The sequence below is a fragment of the Struthio camelus genome, chromosome Z, assembly GCF_040807025.1.
Source record: "Struthio camelus isolate bStrCam1 chromosome Z, bStrCam1.hap1, whole genome shotgun sequence".
Lineage (NCBI taxonomy): Eukaryota > Metazoa > Chordata > Aves > Struthioniformes > Struthionidae > Struthio > Struthio camelus.
Window position 1 is genome coordinate 16,893,700 of NC_090982.1, and position 12,469 is coordinate 16,906,168.

A 12,469-nucleotide genomic window follows, 5' to 3' on the forward strand; every position below is an offset into this window, starting at 1 on the left:
ACTTGTTTTGTCATTTAAACAGGCCATCACACCACATGGACTCTTCATCCTATTTGGTAAGATTTCATGTATATAAAGTATATGTTTTATATATATATATATATATATATATATATATAATCTCAGTTATGCATATAGCTGACGCACACTGATTACTTACCATTCCCTTGTTCTGTTCTTTGTGCAGAAAACAGAAAAGAGAATGTGCTGGTTTTAAAATGACAATAATTTGAATCGGTAGTCATAGGGCACAGGTACCGAAAAGGTAGCAGCAGAATTTCAGTGTGCATGGTCTTACTTATTTTTACACGACAAAGAATGGGAAAGTAAAGTAAGACAGAAAACAAAGACTGCGTTAGAGGAAACGGATTATAGAATTGGCACATACTTTACTTGGAGGAGAAAATGTTTTGTGGCATGGTAATGTTCTAATATACCTCTGCTTAAGGGGATCTTAACACTTTTGCACTATTTAGCAGTTGAAAATAAACACGCAGTTTTATGACTGAGATGCTGTTGCGGGGGAGGGCTCCACGTTCAAAACATCCGAAAATAATACACAAGCTTGAAAGCTCTTCTTCATCCTTAGATTCTAAGCAAGCTGTTTTTAATGAGCTGATTATTTTTTGTAACACTGTTCTTCATCAAAGTAAACAAATTTGCTCTTGTGCTATTCATAGGAAATGTTCTGGACAAATATTCTTTCTATATTTGTACAGGTGTGTATGGTGATGTACACCGTGTGAAGATCTTGTTTAACAAAAAAGAAAATGCTTTGGTTCAAATGGCAGATGCGACCCAGGCTCAGCTAGGTAGGAATGTTTAAAAGCTTCTTTACGGTTCTATCTAGCACGAAAATAGTATGGATTGAGAATTTGTCATCTGTCAGTGGCTAGCATAAATGAATTAGATTCATCACCGAGGTTTTACTACATACAAACTTTTGCTTTATAAGTTAGTATTGTAATGTTGACTTTCATGTAAAAGAATTGTTTTTTCTTTAGTGGTTTAAAAAAGAAACCCACAAGCCTTCATCTAATAAGTGCTATGAGAATTATTTACAATTTTCCTGTTTATCATACATCTGCCTTTTTGAGAATAATAAAGTGTTCTTTTGTGAAGGGCTGACGTGCTTTTTTGTTGCGTTTAGACAACAGGTTATACAGCATGCACAAACTTGTTTTAAATGTAATATTATGGAGGCAAATGTAGCGCACCTGGCACTGGTGGAAGTTGCTATTTAAATAGAGAATGTAAAATCTGATGCTAAATAGAGGACAACAGCAATATTCAAAGAATCCGTTTTTTCTTCCCCTTCCCTCTTATGTTTTCCTGTTCAAATGGTATTTCTACTGATTAGCTATGAGCCACTTGAATGGACAGAGGCTGTACGGAAAGGTGCTCCGTGCTACCCTTTCAAAACATCAGACAGTTCAGCTTCCTCGTGAGGGACAAGAGGACCAAGGTCTAACGAAAGACTATAGCAATAGCCCTTTACATCGCTTTAAGAAGCCTGGCTCTAAGAACTTCCAAAACATCTTTCCTCCATCCGCCACCCTGCATCTCTCTAACATCCCGTAAGTACCTACATAGCAGCAATTCCTGGAAAAATAATTGTTTTTAGGTAATGTTTTTATGATACAAAGTCTTACATGGGCTTTAAATTTCCTTTGCCTTCTACAGTTTCTTGACTGATAGGGGTCTTTTAGCTATGTAATTTAGCAAGCAAATCCTTTTACTGTTACGTTTCTATGATTGGCAAAGAGAATAAAAGATCGAAAATTACTGGGTTTTATGAGTTGTAATGCAGTTTGTATTTTCTTGAGAAGGTGCATTCATTTTTCGCTTCCTAAGTCCTGTACTGTAAGTTTTTGCAGAAGATTGAAGACAGGCTTTTGTAGACAATGTACTAGAGTAACATTATATCATATATATCATATATATGATGGATTCATCACTGGTATTATTGTGTAACGTAGATGCAATTTTTAAACAGTGCTTCTTAAATGACAGTTTTTACAAAATTTAGATTTCTTATTTAGAGGGGAGTTTGTTTTTTAAAAAAAATCAAGAACTGTGTTTAAAACTGAAACTTTTCTTTATAGCATATTGTCAGCAGCGTGTGAAGTGACAGCTAAACATTGTAAGTTTGCATAGGCTTCTTTTGTTCTGCAACTGTGCAGGGAGGAGCTTGGAGATAGGAGGAGAACTATGGAATTTTGTCCAAATAAGAAAAATCAATATAGGAAACTCAGAAAATGGCTTTTTGAATAAAATAGGAAACTTTCAAAACTGAAAATGTACAAAGCATGCTAGTATTAATTACAAGATCAAAGCTATTTCTGAGATTAATAGTTAAGTTCTTCAGTGATTTTTCTGCAATCTGAATTTAAGAGGGAGGAGTAGGGGAGAATGTGAAGCAACAGTCTGTATCTGAAATATTTTTGTAGGACGTTGCAGTGCCAAATCTTAGTGTGAAAGCCAAGATGGTTTTGGGGTAAAGTTTGGGAGGCTGACTGGCCTCAAGCTGGTAGAGATAGTGTCTTTTGCTCATAATTAATGTAGAAGCCAGAACTGGAAATTCAGTACTATTACGGAACTCTGTGCTCTTCTACAAATTGACACGGTTTTGTGTTGGTTTTTTGTTTTTTAATTAGGGCTTCTGTTACTGTTGATGATCTGAAGAACCTTTTTGCAGGTACTGGATCGACTGTGAAAGCCTTCAAGTTCTTCCAGTAAGTTCTCAAGTAAAAGTGCTGAGCAATCTTTCAACCTTTAGTTTTTTGGGAGTGGAAATTCCATGTGTGTACAAAGCTGTAGCTATAGGCAAAAGCTGAATGATTTTGATGATAAATCTAATCTTTACAATAAATTCAAATTGATATTATATTTTTCATTTAATTATGCGAAGATAATATCACATTTAAAATTTAATCTTGTCTATTGGCAGATTCCTCGTTTGTTCAAAGGAAAGTAAGTTTAAGGAAAGTAAATGAAATAACAGCTTCTTAAAAAGAAGAGAAAGTACAAGTTCTGTACATATAAAACATCATGTAAAAGATGACAATGGCTCTGTTCTAGCATTTATTAGGGCTGCTTGCAGGCCTTATTTTAGCATGATTATGCCTGCTAGAATAATCTCTTACGTATGTTCAGTACAAGTGTTTTCTAGAGGTCTTTGAGCTTTCTTTCAACCCTGTTTTTAGATGCAATACAGTGGAAGAAAGCCGTGGCTGTGGGCCGTTGTTCTACAAAATTTGTATACTTTTGTCTGTGTGTTTTAGCAGGCGCTTGGTAATTCTGATTCTTTTGCTGTGCAAGTGTTCAATGTGAAAAGGGGGTGAAGTGGCTGAAAAAATACTTGCATCACTTTGTGTTGACTTAGCACAGTGAAAAATTCATTAGGATTAATAATGTTTTTTTGTACTTAAGGAAAGATCGCAAAATGGCTCTCATCCAGCTGGGTTCTGTGGAGGAAGCAGTCCAGGCTCTCATTGCGCTTCACAATCATGACCTTGGAGAAAAACATCACCTCAGAGTTTCCTTCTCAAAATCTACAATCTGACTCTTCTGTGAACTTTCCTTTTAAGACTGCCTTACAGTTTCAGTAAAACAGACAGAGACTGTAGCAGCTGTGACCAACTCTGACTCTGAAAGCAAAAGTTCATTCTGAGTTTGTGTATTCAAACATGCAGTAAAGAATCAAGGGATGATCTTTTCCAGTTTCAGCTGCCAGTATGTGGTCCAAGTTTAATATTTCTGCATAAAAAAGATTCTCCTATGAAATTTCTTTAGCAACAACATTTATCAGCAAATTCCCTCCTTAAAATTATATTTTGAGAATATCCTTTTGGCTTTGTTCCAAGTTAACCTTAAACAACGCTTTTAGTTTTTTTTTATAATATACCAAACAAATAATATTTCTAATGAAATAGTAAACCTATTCTATATAGATAAAACACTAATTTGAATGTGAAATAGTGCCTGGGTTTCTTGAAGAAAAGCGAGCACTGACTGTGAGTGTCCACTGAATAGTATTTATCTTACTGCAGGAGTGTTTATACTTCGGCAAATCTTTAAAGAAGACTTTTAAAAAAGTGTGTGGTGTTCACAAGGATTAAATTATTAGAGGAAAGGCAGTGCCTTCTCTCTGTGGAGTAAAAGATATTGGACAAGTTTCTTCAAGATGTGGTATCAGAGACTTAGTTTGACTTAAAATTTTGGAGTTGAAGTTCCATATGGTATTTTTACTATGAGAGGACTTGAGAAATTGAGAGAAGAAAATAGTCCTAATTTCAAAGAGTTTTATACATTTCTTTTAAAAACAAAATGTTTACAATCTTAAGGAAAATATTCAGGTCTATCATGGTTTTACAAATTTTGAAGAAGTTACTTTTAGTAAGATCTTCTTTGGGGAAAAAAATTAAACCTCAGAGGTTTTTTGTACCACTATAATCTCTAATACCTAAATTACTGTGTGTTTACTTAATTTCTTATTACGTGCCTTACTATGTGCTTATGATACAGTAGCTTAGAGTTTTATCTGAAATATCTTGAAAAATTTATTGTATGCTTGGTGAAAGTTTTCTTATTGATCTTTTTTTAAAATGTTTTTCGTGCTACTTCAGAAATGTTTTTTCAGTAAGTAATACTCTGAATTCCAATCTCTGGTGCTTTGATATAGAGATATGGTAGAGTGGGAGTGAGGTTTAACTCTGCACAATCCTGTAGGCTTCTTCAAACTCACTCAGTTGCAGTTGTCCTAAACTAATATGTGGCTGAAAAAAAAAATTCATTCCCAGAAAAATCCATCAGAAAAACCCTATATAGAAAGACAAAACAGCACATTCATTCCAGTTTCTAGACTTTATTTAATTTTTTGAAAGACATTGACTCTATTCAGAATATTCTGTCTCAGGTTCCTGCATTTTTCTTTCAGTATAGAGCCTAAATTAATACAGGCTAAGCATTCCTCCTTCTGTGTAAATCAAGAATTTCAGTACTGACTGTCCATTTCTGTTTGGAAAATGAGCTGAGATGCAGTTAGGGTTTTTTGTTGAAAATATATGTGAACAGTAGTGATTTTTAATTGCATTTTACAAGTTAAATTTCATTTTAAGTGATTTTTGGAGTTCAATTTTTTAGAATTTACTTACAATTAATCACCTTTTAAAGCGGTATTCCTCTCACAGTGGTGGTTTACTTCCGCTTCTGTTTTCACAACTGCAGAAATAGAGCTTTTCTGCTGTAATGTTTTGTCATTCATTTTAGTTTTTTGTTAATTTATATTTCATACTTGTAATGCCAGCTGTCAGTTAGGAAATAGAATTCTGAAGAGTTCAGTCTTTCTAAAAGAATGATCATCTTTCTAGCAAGAGCTGACTATCCTCATGTAAACATCTTCAAATTTTCTCTCTGATCTTTGCAGTATCAGAGAGATATGGGCTTGCCTTCTGTTAATGACTTATAATTAAATTATAAGTGCAGCAGGCAATCGTAGTAATGAAGTTGGCAGACCTCTGTACTGCAATAGAAGCATGCTATTTAACAATAGATAGAATATCAGACTAAATACATAAGTGGATATAGCCGGTGCTGTGCACCACAAATAATTATACAGAATTGTAATATTTACTGGAAAGTTTAAAATGGCTTAAGTACAATAGAAGATGTTGTATTTGGCTTTTGTGATAATCTTTCGGTCTCCAAAATGGCTGATTCAGTTTGAAATTTCAAACCAATTTTTTGGAACTAAGCAATTCTGTGGTGCCAAAACAATATATATAAAAGTAACATTTTTGTGTGATTTCAGCAAAGTGCAGCAGTACATGAGCACTTTCATTTGCAGATAGGCCCTTTTTCAGCAAGATATTTAATTCGTGTCTGTGTTTAACCTTGTTAGTAGTCACACTGATACCAGTTCATAACGCGTTAAGTATCTTGCTGACTGGAAATATCCCTTGTTAGTGCATGCAGAGTGGTTTGATAATGGTAGAACATTCGCAGAATCGCAGAACAGTGGAGGTTGGAAAGGAACCTTTTAGAGATCGTCTAGTCCAACCCCCCTGCTCAAGGAGGGAAAAGCATTATCCATAAAATAGGGTCTGTCATTTTTTTAGAGGACTGCTGCTACAGATGAAAGGAATTATATTTGTTCTGAACGTAACTGTAAGGCAGGTAAAAGCAACGTTAAGATTGAGAATTAATACTGGCATATATAACATCAGGAGCAGTGCATGTATACTGTCAGTGTAAGATGTCATATTGGCATGCCAACTTGTGCATTACATGCATTTTAATTTATTGATTCTGATAGCAGAAGATGGAAATGCTTGAACAAATCTAAAGGGATGAAGGTATCTGGCATTCTGTTGGAGAAGGGAGTAATTTTTCAATTTTAGAATATTGATAATGAAGGCTCTTAATTGTTTGCGGTTTGAGTTGTAGAGGCCTACAGTTTAAGTTGGTGGAGATTTATGATTTTTTTTAGTTTCAGAAAAATCTAGGTGGTAGATATTTGTGATCTTCTGTGTGCTTTTAGTTTTGTTAGGTTTATCCTGTATCGTCTTGTAATCTTCTTTTGTTATTGTAATTCTGTAACTGAATTATCCTTATCAACTTATTTTTAGATTTGTGTACATCTTAGAGACACCGTCTCTTAGGGAGATACCTGCTTTTTCAAGAGGTGCAGACAAGCTTCAAAAACAGCAGAACATCTTAATGTTTTGCTTAACAGAAAGATTATTCTAGCTAAGGCTAGTTTATCTCATTCAGTCTTCTGCCTTGAATAACTAAAAATGATAACTTCTTGTTTGTTGTAATGCCCTATTAGTAAGAGATTGGGATGAAAAGGAGTAATTCTTATTTTGCGCTTAACTCATTAGTGCCTGGCTGCAAAAGCACAGTTGCATCTTAGTTCTTGATTCTCAAAACCAAATTTGAGTAGACTCCTTGATATCTGTGGAAAGAGCGGGGCTTCGGAAAGACAGTGATTAGTCTACAGACTGTTAGAACGAGGTAGGTCAGGAAGGAACCTCTGGATGTCTCTAGTCCAACCTCCCACTCCAAGAAGGGCCACCTTAGAGCGGTTACTGAGAGAATCGCTCAGTTAAGTTTTGAGTATTTCCAGGAATGAAGATATCACAACCTCTCTGAGCGACTGTTGCAATGTTCAAGTGCCCTCACTGTGGATTTTTTCCCTAATATATATAACCAGGCTTCTCTTATCACTGTGCAACTCCCCAGGAAAGTCTGTTTCCATCTTCTCCATGCTGTCCCATTAAGTGATCAAAGACAGATTCATAATTTCTTTTAATGTAGATTCTTAATTTCTGTTTTAATCACTTATGCAATAGTTGGTAATGTGCAGGTATTGTGACCCAGAACTTGTACTATAAAGCACTAACGCTCTCAGTGGTTAAATCCTCACAACAGGTACCAGAAATGCCTGAGGGTATAATTCTGTTTCCTATTTTGGTCTAAATGTAGGGGGGAAAAAAAGTTTTAATTAGCTGTGGTGTTCTAACAAATAGCAAAATCCTCCTCTTCTCTCTCTTCCCTCTACGTGGTCTTGAATTCAGAGTTCTCTGCCTGTGTATTTGGGAAGTCCACACTAGCTCTGGGTTACCTTCAGCCCCATTTTTTCCTTGATTCAAAGTGCAGTAAGGCTTTCTTAACAACCCACGAACAACTTAGTGCCTTTTCAAGTGACCTGTGATTTGTTGCATAATGATAAAGCTTTTGCTTCTCTCAGTTTTTTTCTGAAACATTAATTTGTAATTTGACTTGACTGCCTTGTCTGCTGGTCCCACTAATTGCACTTTTTATGTGCACAGATAGAATGGGGCCTTTTTGTGCCTAATATATTCCAGAGATAGCCTTGTGAGGATATTTGCCCATGTGGCATTTTCTGATCTTAGAGGACAAGCCTGTGTTTGTATGTTGATTAAATTGTACCGGCATGGAGCTTGTGAAATCAGATATCTTGCACTCCCTTGATGTTTTTAATTTGAGCTGGGAATTAAGAAAGCGATTTTTTAATTTTATTTTTTCCCTGAGCAATGTGGACCTGTTACTCACCACTGTAATGCTACTAGCATGTACTGCTATTTTTTAAATGAGAGGGCAACTGCTTAAAAAAAAAAACTTTTTTTTTTTTGCCTTTACCTTTTGTCCTAGTTATGTTGTTAACTAGAGTAAAACTACCAGACTGAGTTTTTACTGTTGTGCTGAAAGGATTCAGAGTGCACACATTTTTTCTTTAACTGTTGACTCTTAATTGTCCTGTGAAAATTTGTTTATTATATACTGGCTGTTTGCCAGCTATTTTCAAAGCAAATCCTAACAGGAATTGTGAATTATTTCAAGAAAGAGTTGAAAACCTCTGAACTATTTAATTTGAGGGCTTTACCAGGTGGTTGAGGGCATGAGGTGGGAGGACAAAATGGGACCAAAGCTGATGTGCCTTCAGTAGTCTTACATGTAGGGTTTTTTCATATCTGTTGATGTCTTAAGTATAACAAATACTTTTTTTCCTGGAAATTTTGTATTGATATTGTTAAAAGTGAATGGTCTCCCACTCACTGACATACAGTGAATTGCAACTGTTTTAGAACAGTTTTAATTATCCCTTATGCCTTTATGATGGAAATATTTTTTGTATTGCAATATGCAGGAATTCAAGAATAATTCACATACTGCAAACTTAGGACAGTGATAACAGGTTGCAACTGGAATAGTCCCCAAGAAGTGAAATACTTTTGTAGTTGAAGGTCCTTGACAGATGAAGAAAGTTCTTACCTTAACAGACTAATGTCATCACTAAAAACAGTTTTTCTGTTCTTGGAAACTGCATATTTATGATGAGTGGGAATCTACCCACTATGTGCTAGTTCCATTTTAAGCACGTTGTAATTCTGTTTGGATATGTTATCCACTTTCTGCGAAAGTTCACCTCAGAGCCACAGCAGCACAAGTCTGAGGTTGCTAACCAAGCAGATTTTTGCATCAGAATTTCACCTCATTGTTCTGACCAAAGACTATCCGTGATGGTTTACCTGAGACAATTCTGTGAAAATTTGTTTTCTCTCAAGCTCCTTTTTGAAGGGAAGACCAAATGTAAAGTTGCCTCTATTTGAGTCTACTCTTGGTAGATGACCACTTAATGGAAAATGGGATCTTAATATGAACCAAATGGTGTGGGAAAAGGCAAGGGGTTAATGGACTACTTTTAGTACTGTATTCAAAACACATAGCATGGCTAGGAAGTGCTGACATTTCCTCTTTTTACATAATCTATTCGTAAACGTCTGTTTTCATCTACTGTTCAGTCCGTTCATCTAACACAAGAAAGTGCTGTAAATATTTTTAACCTCGTTTTTTTAACCTGCAAAAAAGGGTTTTGCAGATCAAGTTAGTGTAAAATGTTTTTTATATAAAAACATCAGTTGTCTTGTATATTTTGATAAGCAACAGTACAAGCTTTCATTTGTAAAGCAGCTTGTGGCACTGGAAAAAAAGGATTCCGTGTCTGTTGAGATGACTTATATTATAAATGCAAAGATGATGGAATATTAAAGAAACCTATTTTCTAACTGTGTAGTGCATGGTTAATTTGAATTTGTGAGTACTGCAATATATTCTGTTTCTTCCAAGTTAGTGCATTTGCTGATTACTTGGTGTCTATACCTAACTCTCCCTAACAGCTCTAGTTGTTGTAGCATGCCTTTTAATAAATGTCATTACATCTGTACTCTCTTAAATTTTCGTGTGTTCTTGTCTGTTGCTTTGGGTTTTTCTTTTCTTATAATTGTACAGCTAATGATGTCTTATTTTCATTTTTTTCTTTTTCCCCTTAGCATACATGGCCATCTAAGCAACAGCTTTTTATGTCAAGTAAATCTTAACAGAACTAATGCACATCAACAACAGTTGACATTCAGCAACACCTGAACTTTCCCCAGAACAGGGTAGAAATTTTTATTTTCAGTAGAATGAAAATCTGTGCTACAACCCTGAACCAATACAGCAATTAGACTGCTTCATTCTTTGAGGTAGGGATGAGTTACCGCAAGCCTTGGAGGCTTGTTAAAGAGAATTCTTTTGTCTTCTCTTTCACCTGTCTGTAGCCTTTTATAGCCTTAGGATTCAAGTTGGTATCACTTGCACAGAGATCTCCAAAACTTAATCAGGAGCTGAATAAGATGACCTGCTTTTAACCTGCATCTTTCTCAACCTTCTTCTTAACTGCTGTTCTTTCATACTCTTCTGCTTGTCCTTTTGTGTTACACCGTGCTAATTTAGCCTCCCTTGTTCTTGCATCAGAATTTAGAGCTGATAGTGAATATGCAGGAGTCTAAACAAATCGTTCAAGTATGTGGGTGATGAGGGGACTTCAGTGTCCCTCTCTGTGCTAAAACTCAGCCAATCTGACAAGAATTTCACTGCCTTTTAGTAGTAACTTCAGTCACTAAGCTTAGCAGATCTCGAAAAATCTGGTCTCCTGTACGTTCTCAATGATTGCCCATATCTCATGTCTAGGACTAGAGCATAGAACAAATCTAGTGTAAACAATGCTATTACTGATCCGTGATTGAATATTGATGCTTTTTCTAAGGAGAAAAATCTAACTCAAGTTAGAATGGATTGCAGCCTTGAGCAAGATGCTTATTCTCTGAAGGCTAGATTTAGACTCCCCTAGTCTGACTTCTGAGTTTGTATTTCCCAAATATTTGAGCCTTCTGGAGAAAATACTAGCTTTTGATGGCCAAAATCCTGCATCTTTTTTTCTGGCCAGGTCTGCCTGAGGAAATGTGGTAGGAGAGGGGAATTACAGAATCACAGAAAGGTTGAGGTTGGAAGGGACCTCTGGAGATCATCTAGTCCAACCTCCCTGCTCAAGCAGGGACCTCTAGAGCATATTGCCCAGGATCACATCCAGACGGGTTTGGAATATCTCCAGGGAAGGAGACTCCACTACCTCTCTGGGCAACCTGTTCCAATGCTCTGTCACCCTCACAGTGAAGAAGTTTTTTCTCAGGTTCAGATGGAAATTCCTGTGGTTCAGTTTCTGCCCATTGCCTCTTGTCCTGTTGCTGGGCACCACGGAGAAGAGGCTGGCCCCATCCTCTTGACACTCCCCCTGCAGATACTTGTACACATTGATGAGATCCCCTCTCAATCTTCTCTTCTCCAGGCTGAACAGGCCCAGCTCTTGCAGTCTTTCTTCCTAGGAGAGGTGCTCCAGCCCTCTAATCATCTTGGTAGCCCTCTGCTGGACTCTCTCCAGGAGTGCCATGTCTCTCTTGTACTGGGGAGCCCAGAACTGGACACTGTACTCCAGGGGAGGCCTCTGCAGGGCTGAGTAGAGGGGCAGGATCACCTCCCTCGGCCTGCTGGCAACACTCTGCCTAATGCAGCCCAGGCGACCATTGGCCTTCTTGGCCACAAGGGCACATTGCTGCCTCATGCCTAACTTGTTGCCCACCAGGACTCCGAGGTCCTTCTCTGCAGAGCTGCTTTCCAGCAGGTCAACCCCCAGCCTGTCCTGGTGCATGGGATTATTCCTGCCTAGGTGCAGGACCTTGCACTTGCCTTTGTTGAACTTCAGGAGGTTCCTCTCCGCCCACCTCTCCAGCCTGCCCAGGTCCCTCTGAACGGCAGCACAGTCTTCTGGTGTGTTAGCCTCTCCCCCCAATTTAGTATCATCAGCAAACTTGCTGAGGGTGCATTCTGTCCCTTCCTCCAGGTCATTGATGAATACATTGAACAAGACTGGGCCCAGGACTGACCCCTGGGGGACACCACTAGCCACAGGCCTCCAACTTGACTGCACCATTCACCACAACCCTCGGAGCTCTGCCATCCAGCCAGTTCTCAGTCCACCTCCCTGTCCACTCATCTAGCCCACACTTCCTGAGCTTACCTAGGAGGACGTGATGGGAGACAGTGTCAAAAGCCTTGCTGAAGTCCAGGGAGACAACATCCACTGCTGTGCCCTCATCTACCCAGCCAGTCATTCCGTCATAGAAGGCTGTCAGATTGGTCAAGCATGATTTCCCTTGGGTGAATCCATGCTGACTACTCCTGATCACCTTCTTGTCCTCCAGATGCTTAGTGATGACCACCAGGATGAGCTGTTCCATCACCTTTCCAGGGATGGAGGTGAGGCTGGCAGGCCTGTAGTTTCCTGGCTCCTCCTTCTTGCCCTTTTTGAAGACTGGCGTGACATTGGCTTTCTTCCAGTCCTCAGGCGCCTGTCCTGTGCTCCAGGACCTTTCCAAGATGATGGAGAGTGGCCTAGCGATAACACCCGCCAGCTCCCTCAGCACTCGTGGGTGCATCCCATCGGGGCCCAATTCTTACCTGTTCTTCCCTTCTCCCCTAACCAAAAATATAATCCTGTCTCTAATTCATGTCTGCTGCTATCATACCCCCCTAACATAATCACAAGTTATTGTTTTTCCCTACC

General features: G+C 38.0%; 1 protein-coding gene across 12 annotated transcripts in view; it reads left to right on the forward strand.

Annotated features, from left to right (window-relative positions):
- Positions 1–6,899, forward strand: part of PTBP3 (polypyrimidine tract binding protein 3) — a 63,489-nt gene extending 56,590 nt beyond the window's left edge. For all 12 annotated transcript variants that reach the window (XM_068927856.1, XM_068927854.1, XM_068927850.1 and 9 more), the window contains 5 exons: positions 23–56; positions 720–812; positions 1,361–1,577; positions 2,658–2,735; positions 3,433–6,899. In XM_068927856.1, the coding sequence (XP_068783957.1) occupies positions 23–56; positions 720–812; positions 1,361–1,577; positions 2,658–2,735; positions 3,433–3,565 (555 nt within the window). In that variant the 3' untranslated portion in view covers positions 3,566–6,899. The remainder of the gene's footprint in view (positions 1–22; positions 57–719; positions 813–1,360; positions 1,578–2,657; positions 2,736–3,432) is intronic.
- The last annotated feature ends 5,570 nt before the right edge of the window (positions 6,900–12,469 follow it).